The sequence below is a fragment of the Ranitomeya variabilis genome, chromosome 1, assembly GCF_051348905.1.
Source record: "Ranitomeya variabilis isolate aRanVar5 chromosome 1, aRanVar5.hap1, whole genome shotgun sequence".
NCBI lineage: Eukaryota > Metazoa > Chordata > Amphibia > Anura > Dendrobatidae > Ranitomeya > Ranitomeya variabilis.
Genome location: NC_135232.1, coordinates 262,458,892 through 262,485,851, shown reverse-complemented (window position 1 = coordinate 262,485,851; position 26,960 = coordinate 262,458,892). Strand labels below are relative to the sequence as shown.

Below are 26,960 nucleotides of genomic sequence, written 5' to 3'. Positions count from 1 at the left end.
AGCATTAGTGCGCATGCGCCGCCGCACTATGTCCTGGAAGTATTTCGCTGTGTTCCGGGACATAGTGCGGCGGCGCATGCACACTAATGCTTTTCGGCTTTGCCCGCAGTTGGGCAAAGCATACTGCACATGCGCAAGGCAAGATTGCCTTGCGCACGCGTGTACTATGGAGGAAACCAACTCACATTCAAGAAAATAGTGCGGCTAGCGGGAAAGGAAGGGGTCAATGAAACAACAGAAAACACCACCCATCAGACCAAACACAGGGCCCGCCAAAATCAGGTGACAGAGTCCCTTTAAAAACATGATCATCTGTATATTACCTGTGTGAACAGGGTTCAGAGAGGAAATTTCCATGTGGAACAGCTTTTGTGCAGATAGCCCACAAGGAGTGGTGGGTAACTCCCTAGTCTTGTAGACACAAGAGAACAATTATGGAAACAGGAACACATGGGCTACTTCCACAGTGAACAAGTCTGTAGGAACATGTTCATACACCACCAAGAAACTTGAAGACACGAAAGAGCATAGTAAAACCAAAAACACTCAGTTTCAAAAAAATCACAGACTTGTTCACTGTGCAAGTAGCCCATGTGTTCCTGTTTCCGTTACTAATCTTGTAGTTATATGGTCAATAAACATACAGCAAGAATAAAGTCCTTTAACGACCACAGATACGCCTTTTAACGGTGGTAGTTAAGGGTACTTAAACCACAGCGCCGTTAATTAACGGCGCTGTGGAAAAGGTGTATAGCGCCCCCCAGTATTTGCTCAGTATCTGGTTTTATCATCAGTGTTTGCTCAGTATCTGGTTTTATCATCAGTATTTGCTCAGTATCTGGTTTTATCATCAGTGTTTGCTCAGTATCTGGTTTTACATCAGTGTTTGCTCCGTATCTGTTTTTTACCATCAGTATTTGTTCAGTCACTGGTTTTACATCAGTGTTTGGTCAGTATCTGGTTTTACCATCAGTAATGTTCACATATACTGTAGAAAAATAAATCATTTGAAAACTTTCTCCTATAGGATAGTAATCACGGACTAAACCCTGATGCCGTCTGTGAACCCATAGACTTGTGGGTCATTTTGCTCCATGACTCAGATCAGACACAGACATTTTGCGGTCGTACGATCAGTAACAGTACACCACCATGTGAACAGCCCTATGGACTGTATGTAATGGGTATTTGTTCTCTTCATGATAAGCACTGAATAGGCCTATGGATTATTTCTGAAAGTATGGAATTTATGCCCACCGAATTACAAGCGTTTACTATGCAGATAAGTGGGGTCTGTGCCTCCACTGTAATCATATAGCAGCTCCTGACACTGACACTAAATGAGGGCGAGGAGCATCACCTCACGGCGGCTGCGCTAATAGCACCGCTCTGTGACTGACTCTTGCTCCGCTCACAGGAACCAGATGTCTGCCCCCTTGTTTCCGCCCGGGCGCTGTGAAGGGTGCACCGCTCTGCAGCCGTGTGAGCTGAGGTCAGAGCTGGAGAGGAATCAGGAGTCTGGCAGCATGAATTCGGCGGCGTGTCACTCCCTACTGCAGGCGTGCAGGCAAGGCAGCCGGAGCTGGTGAGTTCCGCTCCTTGTGCGAGGGCTGCGGGCAGGGGGAGCTGCAGTGTACAGCGGTGTATGTGCGGGTACATGGGGGCGGCTGGGCTCAGTGTGGGGAGCCAGCACTGCTCTTCTCTGAGGAGTGAGTACCTGCCATGTGTGGTCTTATCATGGCCCAGGTGGGAGTTAGTTTACATTACACAGCCCTGGTGCAGCAGGGTATAGGCAGCTCTTGGGGCTTTCTTTTTTCCATTCCTGTGTATTTTTGCATGAAAAGCAGTTGCACTGTCATATCTCTCTCTCTCTCTCTCTCTCTCTCTCTCTCTCTCTCTCTCTCTCTCTCTCTCTCTCTCTCTCTCTCTCTCTCTCTCTCTCTCTCTCTCTCTCTCTCTCTCTCTCTCTCTCTCTCTCTCTCTCATGCAAGTCAATCACTTCGGTAGCGATGTTAATCTTCAAACACGGACCGCTGCAACTAATCACCGAGCTTTGTAGTTTTGTTCTGTCTACCTGAGCCCAGTGACTAGCTGCAACAGTCATGGGTTGTACACTTCAAGGAGTTTTCTTGTGGTGACAGTCACTCTGACTGTAGACTTCTGAATACCTAACTTAATATTTAACTAGGTGGGTCACGTGACCATAAATGTGCAATTTGCATACATGCAGTCACGTGCCGACAAGACTCACTCATTAAAAGTAAACTAAGCAAGGCCGAGCACGTCTAGTCAGAATGTGGCTGACTGCATGCAAATCGCATACTTTCAGTCATGACCACCCAGTCTCAGTAGCGACATCGGGGAATCCTGAGGGCCTGCGGTGCCTGCACTGTAAGGCTATGTGCACACGATGCGGATTTTGCTGCGGATCTGCAGCTGCGGTTCCACAGCAGTTTCCCATGAGTTTACAGAACAATGTAAACCTTTGGGAAACCGAAAACACTGTGCCCGTGCTGCGGAAAAAAACATGGAAACGCAGCTGTTTACATTCCGCAGCATGTCACTTCTTTGTGCGGAATCCGCAGCGGTTTTACACCTGCTCCATAATAGGAAACCGCAGCTGTAAAACCGCAGTGGAATCCGCATAAAAAACGCGGTAAATCAGCTATAAATCTGCAGGAAAAACTCGGTGTTTTTGCCTTGCAGATTTATCAAATCCGCTGTGGAAAAATCCGCAGTGGACCATTCTACGTGTGCACATAGCCTTAAGATTCATAAGTCTGCAGTCACATACAATGACTGCAGACTTTCAGCACTACAGCCCTGTCAGCAGTGACGAAAGGGCAGCACCAGTGGCTTCAGTATATTATTAAATTATCAACCTCCTTGAACAAATGTGTTTTTTTTCTTGGACATTGGACTTCTGTATTTAACTTATTCTCTAGTCTCTGTGCTGTCATATAGAAGCTGCACAAACCAAATGCTCGAAACTTTTAGTGAAACCCTTTTTCAAAAAAACGTTTTAGACCAGAGCGCATGTATTTAAAGATGTAAAGGGGATGTCTACTACTAGAGCAACACTTTTTTGTTTTGAATATTTGGCCCCGATAAAATAAACTCGCCTTCGGTGCTGTTCCAGCTGTGTCGGCACTCACATTCCTGATGGCTCTTGTGGTGTTATGACAAGTGAGCCCTGCGCCCAATCAGCTGTCCCCGCCTTCGGACAAATCGAACATCAAGAGAAAGTCAGAGTAGAGCTGCAGCCCTGGCTTCCTGTTCTTGACGCCAGCCCTGATTGGGCGCAGAGCTCATACGTCATAACCACACGAGCACTGGGAAGGCAACTGCCGATATCGCTGCGTCGGAGGTGGGTTGTATCATATTCGCATTCAGGAGCATGCCACTCTGCTGCCAGAAGCTTCCTGCTTGCCAGGGGTGTCCTGCTCCTGATTGATAGTTCAGACCAGCAGCATGGTCACACCACTAGCCCAAACTATGCAGTCTCTGATTCTGCAAGCAGAGGTAGCTGTGTCTCTGCATCATCAGAGGAGCACAAAGGCATTGAAGCTTGCCGAATCCCACAATCTAGGCTGCTTCAGAGCAGCTCTATTAGCCCTCCTTACCTAGAAGACCACTAATGAACTGCAGCAGTGGTACGTAACCTAGGCAACAAGCAGTAAACAAATGAAAAATCTGTCCATTTTTAAAAAAATGGAGAGGATTTTGCTAACAAGTAAATTGCATAAACCTCTATCTTTCAGCCCAAACCACTTCTGTAATCTGCTTTCTCAAATTCCCTACAATTCTACCTATTTAGCTATTCTCTATATTTGTCATCTGATTTTCTTTGTTTTCTGTGACATTGTGTTTGAGGGGAGTCTCAAACAAGAAGTCATGGGAAGGTGGCTCTGCCGTTACCTCCTTTCATCTTCTAACACCCCCACCATGTTTGGGCAGCTGTCATATACCTTGTTTTTATCACTGCCCTCTGAAGCAGGAAATGTGGCAGCAGCCACTGAAGATGTGGGCACAGATGACATTTGAGGGCAGGTATGGAAGGTGCTGACATTTGAGGGCAGGTATGGAAGGTGCTGTCATTTTCCCTTGACCCTCCGAGAAACAGGACGCCATGCCTCCGATTGTGCGCTGCTTCTGGAGGGGGGGACATAGGCTGCAAGGAAGTGAGCTCAGGGCCAGCCTCCTGTCACGTCCTGTTTGAGACTCCCCTCAAGCGACAGGTCACAAGATGTAAAGAAAAAATGACAGAACCGTAGGGAGTTTTATAATAAAGCAAATTAATGAAGTGGGGTTAGGGATTAAAGGCAGATATTTATAGATGGCATTATAGGTATCGGACAACGCCTTCAAATGTTATCTGGGTGTACAATTTTGTCTCTAGCAGTAGGAATGTTTTTTTTTTTTTTTTTTTTTTTTAATTCCTTTATGGGTTCCTTTTAGGAGTTGTCTAAGTATACTTTTTTTCTTTTCCCCACTCTACCACCCAGCGTGCATTAGTGTCTTTAGGTTGTGACTGTACAACCCCCTTTGAATCTTGTTGCATCCACCCTGTTATCTTCTTGTCCTGTCATTTTGGACGTTTTCCTTACCTCCTTACTAAAGGGTTTTTCCTACTGCAACATGGTATGAAATGCATTTTTATGATGAAATTGATAATGCATACCAATTTTTCTGCAGTCCACCTTGGATATGGCGACGAGAAAGTCATTGGCAATCTTCTCTGCTAGGCCTTCGCTCAGTACTTCCTATGAGGTAAGAGACCATCCATGCTAGGTGTACTTGAAATCAAACTTATCAATTGGATTGTGGCTTATCGGTTCAATTCTTACTTAGTTAGAACAGTCCCCATACACATAAGGTTAAAGTTATTGAGATTGGCTGAGCATCTAATGTGTATGGTGCCCACTGAATCTCATTCTACTGAGGATAGAGCTGTAATTTCAACACCAAATCCTATCTACCAGGCGCAATAAACTGCCTCTAGAGTTGTTGGACAGCGGCTTTCTTCTCTCTCACCTTTTGAAAACACATGAACACTTGGGTGGTGAGAGCGGTCTTCCAAACGAAAATTAATTTTGCATCAGTTGTGTATGCTAATCCCATCCGGGGTGCCTCTTAATTATTGGTGTTTTGTTTTCACCACCTTTTAGAGCTGAACCTAGAAAGAAGAAGAAGGTGGATCCCAAGAGAGAACTAGTAGCAAAGGAGCGCATGAGGAAGAGACTTAAAAAAATGGAGCGTATCCCACCTGAACTTATACCCATTGAGGACTTCACACCGTCAGCAAAATATTTAGATGACAGCAGGTAACTTGATAAATACTGCAATTATACACCGAGCTCACATTACAGTGTATGGAAAATGTTCCTGTTCCAGAGACTTTTGATCACACAAACCAAGGGGAGTTAATTTTTGTACTGCCAGGGATGTTAACTAGTGATGAGCAAATTTGTTCTCAAAACGATCGCCAAACATAAATTCGGCACGAATATGGCACATTTGGATTCGTGATCGGAAACCCGAGCAAAATTTTATAAAATCAGTAAAAATCCGTAGCATTCTGTAAAAGTGCGGGAAAATATTTTTGTTGCCACAAAAATATTTTCAGCGCTTTAGTAACTATAATGTTGGTGTTTTCTGAGCGTTTGGCATGTGTTTGATGAGGGGAGGAGGTTTACAGAGCTCAGAGGCGCGGCGTTCTTGGCAGCAGAGCAGTAATTAACCCCCCCTAACTTTTTGTGCACATTGTGGCTAGCCACAATCAGGGCACAGGAAACGCCCACAATGTCCTGACACTTCGGCTTGTCATTGGCTGCTGAAATCACGTGTCCCTCTCCATATAAATAGGACATCTTGTTTTAGTGCCATTTATTCGGACTCCCATGACAGCACCACGAGAGAGGGGATCCGCCCTTCAGGAACAGGAAACCTACAGATACAAAAGGGCGGCACCTCTCCCACGTATCAGTTGGTTTCCTGTTCCTATAGGGACTGGATCCTACAGAAGGCCCAGGCCGACTCAGGTAGTAAGGGGGTCTCCTACCTCGGCCGGTGCGGAGTTCCTGGAGGCATCACGGTGGTCCTGGCAGGGCTGCACGTCAGTGATGCTGGCAGCAGGGAGTGGTGGGCCAGCGGTCTTTGTCTCCGGCCGGCGCCAGGTAAGTATGTGCTCCTCACTGTGTTCCCAGGGTGTGGGGATGCGATTCCGGGGGGCCGTCTGGGACACCGCTGTCTGTCCGGACGTCCCGCGCTGCTCTCGGTGCCGACAGGAAGCGCTGGGAGCCGCGGTGACATCTAGGGGCGGAGTCAGCGTGTGTTTCTGGGGTCGGGGGTGCCGCGCATGCGCGGTGGTTCCAATATGGCGGCGCCCACCGGTAATCGCAAGGCAGGTCCTGCCTGTCACCTACACCTGGGGGGCGGCGAATCAGGGGGCAGCGCCGGGCAAATCTGCTGACCCGGAAGAGGGGGATATAAGCAGGCTCCAGGTCGGACCCTTGCTTCTGGCATTCAGCGTCAGGATGGAGAGTGACCATGAGCAGCAGGGCCTGCTGTCGGAGGAGACTCGTCAGAAGCCCAAAGCCAAGGACCATGCCAGGAGAAGTGATTTCGGTCGTAGAAGCTCCTCCAAGCAAGGATCGGACGCATCATTCAGAAAGGACCCCCCTCGTATTCCGGTATCCTTTTTCTCTGCGGCCACTGGTAAGTGATCTACGAGAAAGTACACTCAGTGACGCAGTCCCCCTCGTATCATTTATTTTAGGGGAAGAAGTGTGTCGGTAAGGCTAAACACAAGGAGTGCGGTAGTATCTACCTGTACAGCAAGATCAATGATGGTCTGGCTGGACCAGTTGGAATCCCAGTTAAAGGAAGGTGCTTCTAGAGACGTTATGTTAAATGCTCTACCAGTCATCCAGGAGGCCGCTGCCTTCTTATCAGATGCTTCTGTCGACTCAGTGAAGATGGCGGCTAGAGCGGCAGGTCTATCTAATGCTGGGAGAAGAGCCCTATGGTTGAAATGCTGGTCAGGGGACATTCAGGCGAGATCAAAGCTCTGCGCCATTCTATGCAAAGGAGAGTATTTATTCGGTCCAGCATTGGATGAATTACTAGAGAATGCTGATAAGAAGTTGTTCCCTAATCTATACACGTCTTATCATCGTCCCTTCAACAAGAAAAGATTTGGTCGGGGAAGAAAACGTACATTCTCACCCACTAGGGACCGATTTAGAGGGGAAGAAAGGCGTAGAAGAGGTACGGGATTTATGTTCCGTTGTTCCTCAAGGGAAAGGAAGAAGCCAGACCAATGACTAGAGTTGCCGATAGGGGGGAGGTTGTTGGCCTTTTCTGCAGTATGGTCAGAAATCACGAATAGTAACTGGGTGCGATGCTTTATATCTCAGGGACTCAAACTTGAGTTTAATCGTATCCCAGGTTATAGCTTTAAACTTACTCCCCTGCGTGCTTCTCCCATTGAACAGTCGGCGTTAGAATCGGAAGTCACATCTTTATGTCTGAAAAATGTACTGATAGAAATCCCAGATTCTGATAGAGGTAGATGATTTTACTCTCCTCTGTTTCTTATCCAGAAACCCGATAAAACTTTTAGGACCATTATAAATCTTGGGTCCCTTTAATAGTTTTTTGGTCAAACATACCTTTAAAATAGAGTCCATTAATTCAACAATAAAGATGCTGTTTAAAGACTGTTTCATGGTAGTAGTGGATTTAAAAGATGCTTACTATCATGTACCTATTCATACGGATTTCCAACAATTCTTAAGGGTGGCGGTTTGTATGGGGGGAATAGTTCGCCACTTTCAATATACGGCACTTCCCTTTGGGTTATCGGCTGCCCCCAGAGTGTTTACAAAAATAGTTGCGGAGGTTATGGCACATTTACGAGAATCCAATATTCTCATTGTCCCATACTTAGATGACTTTCTCATAGTAGGGAATTCAGCGGATCATTGCCTATCACAATGGGAGGTGGCTAGGAGAAAACTAGAACATCTAGGCTGGATAATAAATTATGCTAAATCCCGGTTACAGCCCCTAAAAGTTCCAAAGTTCCTAGGTCTGCTGTTGGATTCAGATACCCAGCAGTGCTGTCTTCCTCCGTATAAGTCAATACAGATTCAGCATCTGGTGTTAAAAGTAATTGATAAACCCACCATGACCCTTAGACAGGCCATGTCCCTTTTAGGGTCCCTGACATCTTGTATTCCGGCTGTCATGTGGGCTCAGCTTCACACTAGACCTCTTAAAAAAGATGTTTTGAGGAATGATAGGGCCGTAGGAGGGTCCTTAGATGAAAAAATAACATTGAACCCATTAACCCTTAGGTCGCTTAGATGGTGGCTAGACAAGGATAAATTAGCCGTAGGTGTTCCTTGGGTAGTAGACATAACTCGAGTGATAACCACGGATACTAGCCCCTCGGGGTGGGGAGCTCACATGAGTGACATCGTGGTTCAGGGACAATGGGACTCCCTTACAACGGCTTCATCCTACCAAAGGGAGTTAATGGCCACTGAATTATCGGTTAAAAAACTCCTCATATACCTACAGGGTCACCACGTCGGGATCCTTTCGGACAACCAGGTGGCGGTGGCCTATATAAACCATTAAGGTAGGACACGTTCCGAGACTCTGATGCAGGTAGCAGATCGCCTTTTCCAGACAGCAGAGACGCATTTTCTTTCTTTAACTGCGCTCCACATCTTCGCTCCACATCAGAGGAAAAGAAAATATAAAGGCAGACTTTCTCAGCTGCAATACCCTAAGGCAAGGCGAATGGTCTTTAAACAGGGACATCTTCAATCGGATTGTCCGCAAATGGGGTCAACCAGAGGTAGACCTCTTTGCCACCAAATGCAACAGAAAAGTGAGAATTTTGTTCCTTGAATCCCAGGGAGAATCCTCCGGCAGTGGACGCCTTCCTGATAAAATGGGATTTTCAGTTGGCCTACGCTTTCCTGCCATTGAACCTGTTGCCTCTAGTGGTGAGGAAAATCAGGGAGGATGGGGCAAAAGTTATACTAATTGCCCCGTTCTGGCCCAGGAGGACCTGGTTCGTATGGCTCAGGACAATGTCGGTGGACGATCCTTGGGTGCTTCCAGACATTCCGGACTTGCTTTGTCAAGGTCCGATCAGCCATCCACAAGTGAAGGGACTCCATTTAACGGCATGGAGTTTGAGCGGTCGTTGTTAAAGGACAGAGGCTTCTCCCCAAATTTAGTAGATACTCTTCTTAAGAGTAGGAAGCAGTTTACAACTAAGATCTACTCTAGAACTTGGGATCTACTCTAGAACTTGGAAAAAGTTCCTAACCATATCAGACTTCGATATAAAAAAGGGCTTGCCAATACGCCAAATTCTAGAATTTTTGCAGAAGGGATTGGAATTAAATATTTCCACGAGTACATTAAAAGTACAAATCTCAGCCCTGGGAGCCCTATTTTCTTGTAATATTGCCAACAATTATTGGGTTTCGAGGTTTATTAAGGCCGTGGGTAGAGCTAGGCCCATACATAAGAGTATGTCGGTTCCGTGGGATCTTAATCTAGTCCTTTCATCTTTGACAAAAGAGCCCTTCGAACCCCTACAATCAGCCTCAATAAAACTACTATCCCTCAAAACAGCTTTTCTGGTAGCGATAACATCTGCACGTAGGGTAGGAGATATTCAAGCACTTTCCAGGCTTCCCCCTTATACTGAATTCTTGCAGGATAGAGTAATCCTCAGGCCGGACCCAGCTTACTTGCTGAAAGTAGCATCACATTTCCACAGGGCTCAGGAAATAGTTCTACCATCATTTCTCCCTAATCCTTCTAACTCTAAAGAGGAGAGTCTCCATACCTTAGATGTCAGAAGATGTCTTCTGCATTATATCTCAGTCACTGATACTTGGAAAAAAGATAATGCACTATTCTTATCCTTTCAGGGTCCTAGGAAAGGGTATAGGGTATCGAAATGCACACTAGCTAGATGGATTAGGGAGGCTATCTCTCTGGCTTATACAGCAGGTGGGGGGTCCGGCTCCGCAGAATCTGAGGGCGCATTCCACCCGGGCCATGGCATCATCCTGGGCGGAGAGATCTGGAGTATCAATCGAACAGATATGTAAGGCGGCCACATGGTCATCCCCTTCCACCTTTTTCAAACACTATCGGTTGGACTTGGGGTACTCCTCAGATCTCACCTTCGGGTTAAGGGTGCTGCAGGCTATAGTCCCTCCCTAAGGTAGCTTACATCCCTGTAAATCTCTCGTGGTGCTGTCATGGGAGTCCGAATAAAGCATTAAGCTACTTACTGGTAGCAGCGTTTTTCGAAGGCCCTTGACAGCACCCTTAGTTCCCTCCCTATTCACGTGGGGGTTGCACTTCCTTAAATAATTATAAGGGATAACAGAGTTTTTTCAAGTGTGATATCTGGTGGGCTAATTATGAGTTGAAATGATTATAAATATACTACTAACCGCGGTAGTCCTCTCAATCTCTGGAATACAACTGATACGTGGGAGAGGTGCCGCCCTTTTGTATCTGTAGGTTTCCTGTTCCTGAAGGGCGGATCCCCTCTCTCCCCTATTTTTCAGTTGGAAAAAGTTAGACAACCCGCCGTATCACACTTTGTCATTTGGTTGGGTTGAAATTAAGCTGTAGAGGCCTGATCCAGAGGCCACAAAAAATTCTTCTGCTATTGACGTCATATAGTAAGGGACTTGACTTTAAAATAGTTTGTAGCATCTAGCGTGTTATGGAAACCTGATCCATAGGCCACCAAAAAATTATTCTGTTACTAACATCATACAGTAGGGGACATGTCACTTTTAAATAGTTTAGAGGTTATTTTCTAGATTATGTGCATCTTAGGCATCCAATTTTTCACGGGCATCCTTTAAACCTAGCTTGAGACACGCATCTGTTACACTATCTTCTGACAAGCATCAAACGCTCTCTGGTAATTGGTGTTTGGTAGATGAGTAATAGTTGTGGGCTGCATCCTGGATCTCGTACTTCCCATAGCCACCCTGTTATTGATCCTGTTGTAGCTTCCCATTCCTGCCCCCAAAAATTCTTCTGTTACTAATGTACGTCATACAATAGGGGACATGTGACTTTGACGAGATGCGCCAAACAATTTCAATGTTAAACAGGCCTTATCAACAGGCCTCAAAAATTCTTCTGTTACTAACATCATACAGTAGGGGAGATCTCAGTTTTAAATTGTTTGGAGTACATCTTTGTCATACAGACCTCATCCACACTGAAAAAAAATATATATTTTTTTTATGTGACTAACACGATTTAGCACGCCATATTTCATCTTATCATTTATTGCCACTGAAATTTAGCGGTGCATAGTTAAAAATCGAATTTCCAGGATGTCCCTCCTGACAGCACCATCAGGAGGTTGTCCTTCTTATCCTTGATAGGCACAGTAACACACAAGAGGTTAAAAGGCCCCTCCCTCCTCCACCTTCTCAGTGTTTTTCCTGTCCCTATCAGGGATGGACGCAGAAGAGGATTACCTTCAACTTCCAGGGAGCAGGGTTGCTGGAGGCAGGAGGATCAGGCTGGGATCGTCATCATCTCTCCCCTTTCTCTTGCGGGAAGTCTGGAGGCCGACACCCCGCCAAACAAGGGGTCCCTCAGCTTGGTCCACGGCGGTGGTGGACCCTGGAACGAGCCGCTTCCCTTCCAGAGGGGCTCTCGTGACGCGTCCCGGTGTTTGTTTTCAATACACACAAAAGTGACTTCCGGTTTCAAGAGAATACGCGCGACCGTTAGCAGCCGGCGTGCGGTCCACCGTGGAACGCACTTCCGGTCTATTTGAAAAAAAAAAAAGGGCGTTGAATCCTAAAATTTAAAGGGAACCACCTTTTTTGACGATTCGGATGGAAGACAGGTGAGGCAATACCATTTAAACTACAGCAGGAGGGGAAGCTGATGTTCCAGTCATCAGGTCAGGGAAGGTCAATCCATTAACCGGTCTGATACTCCTACTGAAACCCCAGTACAAGTGAGTTTTCTGGAAGTTTGTGCCTCACGCTGTCACTCTGTTATATGGCCACACTGTTTAGATTGGGGTATAATTGATAGTGTATTCCTTTGTTCCTTCATTGGACAAGGAAGTCATTAGGACCATGGCACCATCTACACCTAAAGAAAGAAATGTGCCATGTGTAACGCTAAACTACCAGACGCACATGGGAAGCAATTGTGCCCAGAGTGCATCGCCGAACAGGTCAAAGATGAACACTCCTCATTTATGATGGATATAAGAACCATAATAAGGGAGGAAGTTCAGAGTACCATTTGAGTTAGATCCCCACATCCCTCCTGGGTGGGCCCTAGACCAAAAAGACCGCGGTGGGAGATGGAATAGAAGAGGGTCTTCTAAAGAAGTCATGGGAGTCCTCTCCTGCTGTAAATAAAACAAATATAGCTTCAACCTCAGTGGCTAGGTCTATGAATATATGGTTGGAGGCCCATTTAAGGAATAAGACCCCTAGAGAAGAGAACTTGGAATCTTTGCTGTTGATCAGAATGGCGACAGCTTTTATAGAGGATGCCTCAGCAGGATCTGTTAGATTCGTCACAAGGAACGAAGCTCTGACAAATACAGCAAGGTGAGCAATATAGCTGAAAACCTGGTCTGGGGACTGTAGCTCAAAAAAATAAATTGTGCTCCATTCCTTTTTCAGGTCTTCGAGTTTTTGGTCCAGTACTGGACGACATGATGGAGAGAGCATCAGATGACAAAGGTTTCCCGGAAGAGAAACCTAAGAAAGTTTTGTCCTTTCATAGACCTTATTCCCATCAGAAACCAGAGTACAAAGGGAAGGGAAAGGCCGGCAGATGGAGCTACCCAAAAGGCGGTAAGGGAAGAAGTACCCTTTCCAGTTCGACAGGTAGCTCTCAAAAACAATGACGCCAGGATGGTAGGGGGAAGACTTAGGAATTTTCTCCCAGCTTGGTCAGAAGTATCCAGAAATCAGTGGATACTGCAGACGGTAGTGGAAGGCTACGGGATTCAATTCATACAGATACCCCAGGGAAGGTTTCACCTGACGGCTGTTCAATCTCCCCAGGTTACCAAAAGACTGCAATCAGATGTAGAGAGGTTGATACGTTCAGGGGCAGTGATTCTGGTACCAGAAGCAGAGAGGTGTCTCGGCTACGATTCGGGCCTTTCAATCTAAAATCTCTGAACAGATGGGTTGCATACAAAAGATTGAAAATGGAGTCTATAAAATCTACAACCCCATTAATCAAACAGAATTTGGTGATGTGCACGCTAGATTTAAAAGAAGCGTATTATCACGTACCGATTCATCCCCACAGCCAGCGATATCAGAGATTCGCGGTGATGGAAGGAAAGGAAGTGTGTCATTACCATTTCAAATGCCTCCCATTTGTCTTTCTTCAGCACCACGCATATTTTCCAAACTGATGGCAGAAGTGATGGACGATTTCCTTTTGATAGCAGAGTCCCGCCCCCCCCTTCCCAGCACTTCAAAGCCAGCTTAACATCAGCCATCCGATTACTTAACAACCTAGGTTGGATAATAAACTGGGAAAAGTCAGACCTAGTGCCAGAGAAACAAAGTCTTCCTAGGAATTCTACTGGACTCCGAGAGGCAGATGTCCTTCCTAACGAGGAAAAAGCAGGAAGAACCGTGAGACAAAGTCTTAAGGTACCTTCACACTAAACGATATCGCTAGCGATCCGTGACGTTGCAGCATCCTGGCTAGCGATATCGTTTAGTTTGACACGCAGCAGCGATCAGGATCCTGCTGTGATATCGTTGGTCGTTGAACAAAGTTCATAACTTTATTTGGTCGTCAGACCGGCGTGTATCGTCGTGTTTGACACCAAAAGCAACGATACCAGCGATGTTTTACACTGGTAACCAGGGTAAACATCGGGTTACTAAGCGCAGGGCCGCGCTTAGTAACCCGATGTTTACCCTGGTTACCAGTGTAAAATGTAAAAAAAACCAAACAGTACATACTCACCTTCGCGTCCCCCGGCGTCCGCTTCCCACACTGACTGAGCGTCGTAAAGTGAAAGTACAGCACAGCGGTGACGTCACCGCTCTGCTGTTAGGGCCGGCGCTCAGTCAGTGCAGAAAGCGGACGCCGGAGGACGCGAATGTAAGTATGTACTGTTTTTTTTACATTTTACGCTGGTAACCAGGGTAAACATCGGGTTACTAAGCGCGGCCCTGCGCTTAGTAACCCGATGTTTACCCTGGTTACCCGGGGACCTCGGCATCGTTGGTCGCTGGAGAGCGGTCTGTGTGACAGCTCTCCAGCGACCAAACAGCGACGCTGCAGCGATCGGCATCGTTGTCGCTATCGCTGCAGCGTCGCTTAATGTGAAGGTACCTTTAGTGCAGAGGTCTCCAACCTTTCTGACCTTGAGAAGCCACATCCAGCTATGAAAGAGGGTCTTGAGCCACATTCAGCTCTGAGAGAGGGGAGTCGTGAGCCACAACCAGCTCCTTCCCCACTCACAGTAGTGACACCGAGAGCCTCAATTACTGGTATAATGACAACCAAAGCTTTTCCACTGAAATTACACCAAGGCAGAATGCCAAGCTCCACGGTTTCCTATCTCGCCCACATTCAGATCTGCTCTTCTGTACAGGGCTACACACACAAGTCACCATTTAGAGATCTGCTCTTAGTATTTACACCTGCTGCTAATGCACCAAGCTGGCAGGCAGCCGCACATCACAGGCTCGCGAGCCACACGTGGCTCCCGAGCTACAGGTTGGGGACCCCTGTCTTAGGGTATGTGCACACGTTGCGGATTTGGCTGCAGGTCCGCAGCAGATTTGGCCCTGTGGATCCGCAGTAGTTTTCCATGCGGTGTACAGTACCATGTAAACTTAAGGAAAACCAAATCTGCTGTGCACATGCTGCGGAAAATTCCACGCAGAAACGCAGCGGTATATTTTCCGCAGCATGTCAATTCTTTGTGCGGAATCCTCAGCGTTCCATTATAGGAATCCGCATTTGTAAAAACGCAGGCAAAATCCGCCGAATACACACAGGGAATCCACAGGTAAAACGCAGGTTATTTTACACCGCACGGAAAAATCCGCAATGGAATCCGCAACATATGCACATACCCTAAACCTTCAAAAGAAGATATCAGGTGTCCATCAGAGAGGCTATGAGAATACTGGGTCTGATGACAGCTTCTATTCTAGGAGTCCAGTGGTGTCAATTCCACTCAAGGCAACTGCAACATCAAATCCTGTCAACTTGAAATGGGGGGACGGATGGGCTAGACAAGAAATTAAAACTATCGACATTAACAAAAAAGTCTTTAACCTGGTGGATATCTACAAGCAACCTGAAGAAGGGGGTTATGTGGAGACAGTCCCTGTTCGTATTGATTACCACAGACGCAAGTGGCAGAGGCTGGGGGGCACAGGTTCAGGATCAATACAAACAGGGCATTTGGCAGAGTTCAGATCCTCCCGGATCATCCAACCTCCGAGAACTGCAGGTGGTCTGGGAAACGCTAAGGCGAAGCGGACCATGTCTAAAAAAAACAAGCACATCCGCATTCTATCAGACAGTGTTGCTACAGTGGCCTTATTCAGGCATCACGGGGGTCCAAGACACCACCTCCTACAATCCAGTCGCACAAAAGATCTTCCTTTGGGTGGAAAAAATGGTGCTTTCAGTAACCACAATACATTTGAAGGGGTCCCAGAATGTAGTGGCGGATTTTCTCAGCCTGGAGACAATTCAGCACTGAGAATGGGAGCTGAACTGGGAAGAATAGTCATAATACGCCGGTGGGAGATCCCCTGAGTGAACCTGTTCACTACCAAGAAAAATGCAAAAATGGAAAAAAAAATGTTCCCTCAAATCGGGGAGACACGCCATCAGGAGTGGACGCCATCAGGAGTGGACGCTCTATCTCAGAAGTGGGACATGGACTTGGCCCCTTCAAGGGGCTGCTAGGCAAGTTGGGGGAGCCATCCGTTTACTTATGGGCAGGGCCGGCGTCAGCACCCGGCGTACCCGGGCAAGTGCCGGGGCCCTGAACAAATGGGGCGACCACTCGTGGCCGGGACACCAGGGGGCCCGGGCCGCTCCCCCAACAGCTTCAGCACTACTTGAGCTCAGCAGTCACTTAAACAAACATGGCCGCGCACAGTGCACTGTGCAGCGATGTCTGCTAGTAATGACGCGGCCGGGCCGACACACAAAGTTAAAGACACAATGCCAGCCTGACCCCATCATTAGTAGCAGACACAGCTGCAGAGTGCACTGTGCGCGGCCATGTCTGTTTAAGTGACGGCCATCAAGCATTGCGCCCTCCATAGCCACATGCCAGAGGAGCCTGATGGGCGACAAGCCAGGGGGAGGTGAGTGAGGCTTGTGTCTGTATGCATGTATGATGTGCATATCCGTGTATGACTGTATATATTTATGTATTTTTGTGAATTTGTCTTCAAATATTTGTATGTAAATATCTGTATTGTATGCGTGCATGTCTGTGTATTGTATGTGTGTGCATGTCTGCGTACTGCATGTGTGTGCATGTCTGCATATTGTGTGTGTGTGTGTGTGTGTGTGTGTGTGGTACTGCATGTGTGTGCATGACTGCATATTGTATGTGTGCATGTCTGCATAGTGTGTGTGTGCATGTCTGCGTATTGTGTGTGTGTATGTATGTCTGCGTATTGTGTGTGTGTGTGCGCGCATGTCTGCATAGTGTGTGTGTGTGTGTGCGCATGTCTGCGTATTGTGTGCGTGCGCATGTCTGCGTATTGTGTGTGTGCGTGCGCGCATGTCTGCGTGTTTGTGTGTGTGTGTGCATATCTGCCTATGTGAAGGATGAGGGGGAAGGCTAGGCCCTGTGTAGTATATCTTTATTTCTCCGCCGTATCTGTGCATGATCAATCGTGGTATGTGGGCCCACTGAGACTCTTTTTTGCCCGGGGCCCACAAAAACCTGGAGCCGGCCCTGCTTATGAGTAAGCCTGTATGAATGACTATTTGATTAGGAGCTCTTATGGGTTACTGCTTTTTGGCACCTGTATATGTCTTCAGCTCTCCTAAGCCATTAGGGCATTATGGTTTAATTGATTGTCATTCCTATGTAGCCTTACCTAGGATGCACTCAACTTTTCCTTCTTAACCCAGCTTACCTTCATGTCTCCTCCATATTTCCTCTCTGTATGTGCTACATTAGCATTTTACTAATTGATTTACATGTGATTTTGTCTCAATAAGTCTTTTTAATTGTTACTATGTTCTGTGGGACTTTTGTACTCCGTTTTTTTGTTTTTTACACCAGGGCTGTAGAATCAGTGTCCATTTTGGTGGAGTCAGTATAAAATGGACTGACTCCGAACCCTATAATAAATTGGGTACAGTAGTTCAATGCAGTCTGTGCTGGATATTGTTTTTTCATAATTTGGGAAAGTTTTTAAATATACTATAAATGTCTGTTCTGTTCCTGATCTATGGATCTAGGCTTTTAGGTGGGATGAATCTGCTTCACTTTATGTACAGGCTCAGTAGGGGCAGTGCTGTATAGTCAGTCAGGGAAATTGAGGAGTCGGAGGTGTTTGGCATACAGACTCTACAGCCCTGCTTTACACTCCATAGTGCCCTCATGAAGTTTTGCATCAAAGTATTAACCCCTTTACCCCCAAAGGTGGTTTGCATGTTAATGACCAGGCCAATTTTTACAATTCTGACCACTGTCCCTTTATGAGGTTATAACTCTGGAACGCTTCAACGAATCCCGGTGATTCTGACATTGTTTTCTCGTGACATATTGTACTTCATGATAGTGGTAAAATTTCTTTGATATGACTTGCGTTTATTTGTGGAAAAAAAACGGAAATTTGGTGAAAATCTCGCAATTTTCCAACTTTGAATTTTCATGCCCTTAAATCACAGAGATACGTCACACAAAATAATAAGTAACATTTCCCACATGTCTACTTTACATCAGCACAATTTTGTCAGATTGACAGGGGCATTTAACTAGTTAATAGGCACGAGCGGATTGCGATTCCTATAGTTGAAAGCGGGGGATACTGCCAGTTGACATACTATTCCGTCACCTGACAGAAAGGGGTTAAAAAAAAATGAACGTTTAACTTTTTTTCCACAAAAAATTTACTTCAGATCCAGTTTCTTTTATTTTTCCAAGGGTAACAGAAGAAACTGGACCCCATAAGTTGTTGTGCAATTTGTCCTGTGTACGCCGATACCCCATATGTGGGGGTAAACCACTGTTTGGGTGCATGGTAGTGCTTGGAAAGGAAGGAGCGCCGTTTTGGAATGTAAACTTTGATGGAATGGTATGCGGGCGTCAAGTTGCGTTTGCAGAGCCACTGATGTGCCTAAACAGTAGAAATCCCCCACAAGTGACCCCATTTTGGAACCTAGACCCCCCAATGAACTTATCTAGAGGTGTTGTGAGAACATTGAACCCCCAAGTATTTCAATAAAGTTTATAACGCAGAGCCGTAAAAATAAAAAATAATTTTTTTTTCCCCACAAAAATGATTATTTTTTTTTAGCCCCCCAAATTTTTATTATTACAAGGGTAACAGGAGAAATTGGACTGAAAAAGTTGTTGTCCAATTTGTCCTGAGTACGCTAATACCTCATATGTGGGGGTAAACCATTGTTAGGGAGCATGGCAGAGCTCGGAAGGGAAGGAGAACCGTTTTACTTCAACGCAGAATTGCCTGGAATTGAGATCAGACGCCATGTCGCGTTTGGAGAGCCCCTGTGCCTAAACAGTGGAAACCCCCAATTGTAACCACACCCACAACCCTAATCCCAACCGTAAACCTAACCCCAACTTTAGCTCCAACCCTAACCCTAATGGGAAAATGGAAATAAATATATTTTTTTTATTTTATTATTTTTCCCTAACTAAGGCTGTGATAAAAGGGGGTTTGATTTACTATTTATAACAGGTTTTTATGTTTGGCTGCTGTCACACACTAAAAGACACTTTTTATTGCAAAAAATAGTTTTTGCATCACCACATTTTGAGAGCTATAATTTTTCCATATTTTGGCCCACACTCATGTGAGGTCGTGTGTTTTTATGCTGCATCAATAGTAAAAAGTTGGTCACACTTGTCAAGCACTATGTTTGACAAGTTTGACCAACCAGCCAATTCCGCATGCGATATACCCACGGCAGGAGCTGCAGAATTGCCGCGGAAATTGCCACGGCAATTCTGCATCGTGTGCACTTAGCCTTACTCTCTGACAGAGGTATTTAACATGAATCGGGAGGGGGGCATGTCGTTCCATGCTCTCATTGGGTTGCCCATAGCATGATCACTGTGTGCCAATGGTTTGTTATGATTGCTGATGACTCCCGTACCTGTCATTTCAAAATTCCTGTGAAAGCCAGCCCGTGGCTTGCATTTACAAGAGATCATGATTTTCTCTATACAGCAATCATACAATCGCATCTTCAAGTCCCCTAAGAGGACTATTAAATACAATAAAAAGTGAAAAAAGTTTTGAAATGTTTATTTTTATTTTAAATCACTCCCTTTTTGCTCTATTAACCCCTTAACGACCGCCGATACGCCTTTTAACGGCGGCCGCTAAGGGTACTTAATCCACAGCGCCGTTAATTAACGGCGCTGTGGAAAAAGTGAATAGCGCCCCCCAGAGTCGGATTTTCTCTGGGGTCTCGGTTGCCGAGGGTAGCCGAGACCCCAGAGAACATGATTCGGGGGGTTTTTACCGACCCCCGAGTTGCGATCGCCGGTAATTAACCGTTTACCGGCGGTCGCAACAAAAAAAAAAAAAAACGCGATTTGCCGTTTAATTTCTCTGTCCTCCGATGTGATCGCACATCGGAGGACAGAGAAATGTGGTCCCCGATGGCCCCCAATAGCCCCCCAATACTTACCTACCTCCCCCGGTGCTCCTCGTGTCTCCCCATGGGCGCCGCCATCTTTTTTCCGGGAAAAAATGGCGGGCGCACGCGCAGTGCGCCCGCCGCCCGGCACCCGGATGTTCTTTGGGGTCTCGGCTGCCGGGGGTAGCCGAGACCCCAAAGAACATGATCGGGGTCGATTTGCACCGACCCCTGCTTTGCGATCGCCGGTAATTAACAGTTTACCGGCGACCGCAAAAAAAAAAAAAAAAAAAAGCGATCAGTTATTTCTCTGTCCTCTGATGTGATCGCACATCAGAGGACAGAGAAATAGGGGGATTCGGGGACCCTATCATACTCACCCGGGGTCCCTGGGTCCTCTTCTGTCTTCTCCTGCCAGCCGACTTTTTCATCATGGCGGGCGCATGCGCAGTGCGCCCGCCATCTGCTGCCATCTGCCGGCCGGCAGGAGAAGACAAGTTGGGGCTAAAATTAGGGTTAGGGTTAGGGTTAGGGTTAGAGTTAGGGTTAGGGTTGGGGCTAAATTTAGGGTTAGGGCTAGGGTTAGGGTTAGGCTACTTTCACACTAGCGTTTTTTGGCTTCCGTCGCAATGCGTCGTTGGAGAAAAAACGCATCTTGCAAAAGTGCTTGCAGGATGCGTTTTTTCTCCATTGGCTTGCATTAGCGACGCATTGCGACGGATTGCCACATGTCGCATCCGTCGTGCGACGGATGCGACGTGCTTCGGCGGACCGTCGACACAAAAAAAACTACATGTAACGTTTTTGTGCGACGTGTCCCACATATTTCAGTGCCACGTGCCACGTATTTAAGTGACACGTGCCACGTATCAAAGTGCCACGTGCCACATATTTCAGTGCCACGTATCAAAGTGCCACGTGCCACGTATCAAAGTGCCACGTATCAAAGTGCCACGTGCCACGTATCAAAGTGCCACGTGCCACGTATCAAAGTGCCACGTGCCACGTATCAAAGTGCCACGTGCCACATATTTCAGTGCCACGTATCAAAGTGCCACGTGCCACGTATCAAAGTGCCACGTGCCACATCTTTCAGTGCCACGTGCCACGTATTTAAGAGACACGTGCCACGTATCAAAGTGCCACGTGCCACATATTTCAGTGCCACGTGCCACGTATTTAAGTGACACGTGCCACGTATCAAAGTGCCACGTGCCACATATTTCAGTGCCACGTATCAAAGTGCCACGTGCCACAGTGCCACGTGCCACGTATCAAAGTGCCACGTATTTCAGTGCCACGTATTTCAGTGCCACGTATTTCAGTGCCACGTGCCACGTATTTCAGTGCCACGTGCCACGTATTTCAGTGCCACGTATTTAAGTGACACGTATCACGTATAAGTGCCACGTGTCACGTATTTAATTGCCACATATTTAAGTGCCACGTATCAAGATTTTCCATGGAGAACAGACACATCCAGAGATATGTCTGCTCTCCACGGCTGCAGCAACACACTGACAGGAGCCATAGTTCCTGTCGGTGTGTCACTGCGCATGCGCGAGCGAGTTTACCGGCGGTCATTGACCCCGGCACTCTCGCTTAACGGCAGTGCTGCGTGGGAAAGTTCAACGCAGCTGTACTGCTGTTAACCGAGACGCCGGAGTCATTGAACTCCGGAACAGTACGCGATACACTGCTAGGAGCTTCGCTCCTGGCAGTGTATCGCCGGAGAGCAGCCGATCGGCGTGGGACACTCGTTTTATGGATTCTGCGGACAGGGAGTATGAATTTGGTTTATTATTTTTGGATTTTTTCCTGGAGGATCGAGGGCTTCGCCTACAAGTGTGCTGTTGGTGAGTATATACTCTGTGTTATATGTTGTATGTACTGTGTGTCATGTATGTGTATTGTGTGTAGGTGTTTTGTGTAACTTTACAATTGTGCTAAGTCGCCGGACACAGGGACAACTCTCCCATCCTAATACCGGATGGGAGTAGTAGTCCCATACGGCGACTTAGCACAATGGTGGCACTAGCGTCGCATGGGGACACACACACGCACACACACGCACACACACGCACACACACACAGAAGGACTCCATGCTGCTTCACTGGGGGGCGGGGGCTTCCCTCTTCCTGTCCGACGTCACGTCCGGTCCTGGGTGTCAACCCCTCCGTACAAAGACGCCGACACCCAGGACAAAGGCGCTGTGTGTGGAAGGTAATATGGGGCCCTAGGGGGATACGCAGACACGCCGCTGCGTAAAGAATTGACATGTCAATTCTTTTTACGCCGGCGTGTTTGCAGACAAAAGCGCCGCGTTTTTTTGCGGTGTGTCTGAACGGCAAAGTGAATTTCTCATTCACTTTGCCGGCAGACGAAAATGACATTGCGCATTTTTGAAAAGCGCCCGCAAAATAGCGCTCAAAAATGCGCTATGTCTGAAAGTAGCCTAAGGCTTCTTTCACACTTGCGTCGGTACGGGGCGGTCGCAATGCGTCGGCCCGATGTACCGACGCACGTTGTGAAAATTGTGCACAACGTGGGCAGCGGATGCAGTTTTTCAACGCATCCGCTGCCCAGTCTATGTCCTGGGGAGGAGGGGGCAGAGTTACGGCCACGCATCCGCGGAAATGGCGGACGCGACGTACAAAAAAAAGGTTACATTGAACTTTTTTTGTGACGACGGGGGCTAAAGTTATGGTTAGGGTTGGGGCTAAAGTTAGGGTTGGGGCTAAAGTTAGGGTTAGAGTTGGGATTAGGGTTAGGGTTTGGATTAGGGTTGGGATTAGTGTTACGTTTGGGATTAGGGTTGGGATTAGGGTTAGGGTTGGGATTAGGGTTAGGGGTGTGTTGGATTTAGGGTTTTGATTAGGGTTATGGTTAGGGTTGAGATTAGGGCTGTTTTGGGGTTAGGGTTGTGATTATCGTTAGGGTTGTGATTAGGATTATGGATCGGGTTGAGATTAGGGTTAGGGCTGTGTTGGGGTTAGGGTTGGAGTTAGAATTGGGGGGTTTCCACTGTTTAGGTACATCAGGGGGTCTCCAAACACGACAGCCAATTTTGCGCTAAAAAAGTCAAATGGTACTCCCTCCCTTCTGAGCTCTGCCGTGCGCCCAAACAGTGGTTTACCCCCACATATGGGGCATCAGCGTACTCGGGATAAATTGGACAACAACTTTTGGGGTCCAATTTCTCCTGTTACCCTTGTGAAAATAAAAACTTGGGGGCTAAAAATCTTTTTTGTTGGAAAAAAATATATTTTTTTATTTTCACTACTCTGCATTATAAATTTCTGTGAAGCACTTGAGCTTTCAAAGTTCTCACCACATATCTAGATAAGTTCCTTAGGGGGTCTAGTTTCCAAAATTTGGTCACTTGTGGGGGTTTCTACTGTTTAGGTACATTAGGGGTCTGCAAACGCAACATAACGCCCGCAGACAATTCTATCAAAGTCTGCATTGCAAAATGGCGCTCCTTCCCTTCCGAGCTCTGCCGTGCGCCCAAACAGTGGTTTACCCCCACATATGGGGTACCAGCATACTCAGGACAAATTGGACAACAACTTTTGGGGTCCAATTTCTCTTGTTACCCTTGTGAAAATAAAAACTTGGGGGCTAAAAAATCTTTATTGTTAAAAAATATATATTTTTTATTTTCACGACTCTGCATTATAAACTTCTGTGATGCACTTGGGCATTCAAAGTTCTCACTACAAATCTAGATAAGTTCCATGGGGGGTCTAGTTTCCAAAATGGGGTCACTTTTGGGGGGTTTCTGCTGTTTAGGCACATCAGGGGCTCTCCAAACGCGACATGGCGTCCGATCTCAATTCCAGTCAATTTTGCATTGAAAAGTCAAATGGCGCTCCTTTGCTTCCAAGCTCAGCCATGCGCCCAAACAGTGGTTTACCCCCACATATGGGGTGTCGGCGTACTCAAGACAAATTGTACAACAGCTTCTGGGGTCCATTTTCTCCTGTTACCCTTGGTAAAATAAAAATTTGGAGGCAAAAAGATCATTTTTGTAGAAAAAATGCGATTTTTTTTATTTTCACGGCTCTACGTTATAAACTTCTGTGAAGCACCTGGGGGTTTAAAGTGCTCACCACACATCTAGATAAGTTCCTTAAGGGGTCTAGTTTCCAAAATGGTGTCATATGTGGGAGGTCTCTACTGTTTAGGCACATCAGCGGCTCTCCAAACGTGACATGGCGTCCGATCTCAATTCCAGCCAATTCTACATTGAAAAAGTAAAACGACACTCCTTCTCTTCCAAGCTCTGCGGTGCGCCCAAACAGTGGTTTACCCCCATATATGGGGTATCGACGTACTCAGGAGAAATTGCACAACAACTTTTGTGGTCTAATTTCTCCTGTTACCCTTGTGAAAATAAAAATTTGGGGGCAAAAAGATCATTTTTGTAGAAAAAATGAGATTTTTTATTTTCACGGCTCTACGTTATAAACTTCTGTGAAGCACTTGGGGGTTCAAAGTGCTCACCACACATCTAGATAAGTTCCTTGGGGGGTCTAGTTTCCAAAATGGTATCACTTGTGGGGGGTTTCCACTGTTTAGGCACATCAGGGACTCTCCAAACGCGACATGGCATCCGATCTCAATTCCAGCCAATTCTGCATTGAATAAGTCAAACGGTGCTCCTTCACTTCCAAGCTCTGCGGTGCGCCCAAACAGTGGTTTACCTCCACATATGGGGTATCGACGTACTCAGGAGAAATTGCACAACAACTTTTGTGGTCTAATTTCTCCTGTTACCCTTGTGAAAATAAAAATTTTGGGGCAAAAAGATCATTTTTGTAGAAAAAATGAGATTTTTTATTTTCACGGCTCTACGTTATAAACTTCTGTGAAGCACTTGGGGGTTCAAAGTGCTCACCACACATCTAGATAAGTTCCTTGGGGGGTCTAGTTTCCAAAATGGTATCACTTGTGGGGGGTTTCCTCTGTTTAGGCACATCAGGGACTCTCCAAACGCGACATGGCATCCGATCTCAATTCCAGCCAATTCTGCATTGAAAAAGTCAAACGGTGCTCCTTCACTTCCAAGCTCTGCGGTGCGCCCAAACAGTGGTTTACCTCCACATATGGGGTATCGACGTACTCAGGAGAAATTGCACAACAACTTTTGTGGTCTAATTTCTCCTGTTACCCTTGTGAAAATAAGAATTTGTGGGCGAAAAAATCATTTTTGTGTAAACAAATGCGATTTTTTATTTTCACGGCTCTACGTTATAAACTTCTGTGAAGCACTTGGGGGTTCAAAGTGCTCACCACACATCTAGATAAGTTCCTTGGGGGGTCTAGTTTCCAAAATGGTGTCACTTGTGGGGGGTTTCCACTGTTTAGGCACATTAGGGGCTCTCCAAACGCGACATGGCGTCCGATCTCAATTCCAGCCAATTCTGCATTGAAACAGTCAAACGGTGCTCCTTCACTTCCAAGCTCTGCGGTGCGCCCAAACAGTGGTTTACCTCCACATATGGGGTATCGGCGTACTCAGGAAAAATTGCACAACAAAATTTGTGGTTAAATTTCTGTTTTTACACTTGTGAAAATTAAAAAAAATGGTTCTGAAGTAAAATGTTTGCAAAAAAAAGTAAAATGTTCATTTTTTTCTTCCACATTGTTTTAGTTCCTGTGAAGTACGTAAAGGGTTAATAAACTTCTTGAATGTGGTTTTGAGCAGCTTGAGGGGTGCAGTTTTTAGAATGGTGTCACACTTGGTTATTTTCTATCATATAGACCCCTCAAAATCACTTCAAAGGTGATGTGGTCCCTAAAAAAAACATGGTGTTGTAAAAATGAGAAATTGCTGGTCAACTTTTAACCCTTATAACTCCCTAACAAAAAAAAAAATTGTTTCCAAAATTGTGCTGATGTAAAGTAGACATGTGAGAAATGTTATTTATTAACTATTTTTTGTGACATATCTCTCTGATTTAAGGGCATAAAAATACAAAGTTTGAAAATTGCAAAATTTTAAAAATTTTCGCCATATTTCCATTTTTTTCATAAATAATCGCAAGTAATATCGAAGAAATGTTACCACTAACTTGAAGTACAACATGTCACGAAAAAACAATCTCAGAATCAGCGGGATCCGATAAAGCGTTCCAGAGTTATAACCTCATAAAGTGACACTGGTCAGAATTGTAAAAATTGGCTCGGTCATTAAGTACCAAATTGGCTCTGTCACTAAGGGGTTAAAAATAATGCAATTTAAAAAATACACATTTGGTATCACTGCATTCGTAAGAATGTCCAATCCGTCAAAATAAATTAATTGAATCGATAAACGGCGTAAAGAAAAAATAAATAAACTCCAAAATTACTGTTTTTGGCCGTAGCAACGTTGCAATAATTGGTTATCAAAACATCATGCCATGTCATGAAGGGGGGGTTAAATGGTAAAAACCTGACAGATTCCCTTTAATGCATATAAAAGAATCATGGCATTTTCTCTGATGGAGAAGTAATCTGCTCTTTATATTGTGATTTGTATAAAGCTCACTTAACAAAATAAAGCTACAGATAATGGAAACGTTTTAATTTTTTTTTTTAATTTGTAGAATTCGTAAACCACCACAGCTTGCTGAAGAAGAACAAGAAAGACGGGCTTTACTTATTAAAAAATGGTCCCGGAGTAAGCAGCAAGAACATGATGAAGAACAAAAGGGGATTGCATGTCTCTTAGAATCTCAAAGGAAAGCTCTGGAAGAATTGTGCCTGGAGTCAGAGGAGCTCTACAATGCTGCTATCCGTTGTGATACAGGAATGTTACCTATGGAAAATCCCGGACCATGTAATACTCCCCCAAACTCCAACTACAATCCGCCTGATGGGAAGTACAATGATATAACCAAAGTGTACACCCAACAATGAGGGAACAATTGTGGTTTGACTGTTCTTGAAGGATTATGAAATTTGGCACTTTTCTAAATGGAACACTGGACACTGAGTTTTGTGCCGATTTTTTAATGTAAAGGTGTACATGTTGGTTCTACAAATAAAATCTGTCAATCACTATAGTGAA

General features: G+C 45.8%; 1 protein-coding gene across 1 annotated transcript; it reads left to right on the top strand.

Moving 5' to 3' along the window:
• The first annotated feature begins 1,263 nt into the window (after nucleotides 1-1,263).
• MRPL40 (mitochondrial ribosomal protein L40) lies at nucleotides 1,264-26,960 on the top strand. The gene is made up of 4 exons (XM_077293414.1): nucleotides 1,264-1,585; nucleotides 4,696-4,770; nucleotides 5,169-5,324; nucleotides 26,497-26,960. The coding sequence occupies exons 1-4, from the start codon at nucleotides 1,425-1,427 to the stop codon at nucleotides 26,807-26,809; spliced, it is 705 nt and encodes a 234-aa protein (XP_077149529.1). The 5' UTR covers nucleotides 1,264-1,424; the 3' UTR covers nucleotides 26,810-26,960.

Coding starts and splice junctions, on each gene's coding strand:
- MRPL40 (XM_077293414.1), top strand. CDS start 1,425: ATGTCTGCCCCCTTGTTTCCGCCCGGGCGCTGTGAAGGGTGCACCGCT. Junction 1,586..4,695: donor AGGCAAGGCAGCCGGAGCTG/GTGAGTTCCGCT, acceptor ATTTTTCTGCAG/TCCACCTTGGATATGGCGAC. Junction 4,771..5,168: donor CGCTCAGTACTTCCTATGAG/GTAAGAGACCAT, acceptor ACCACCTTTTAG/AGCTGAACCTAGAAAGAAGA.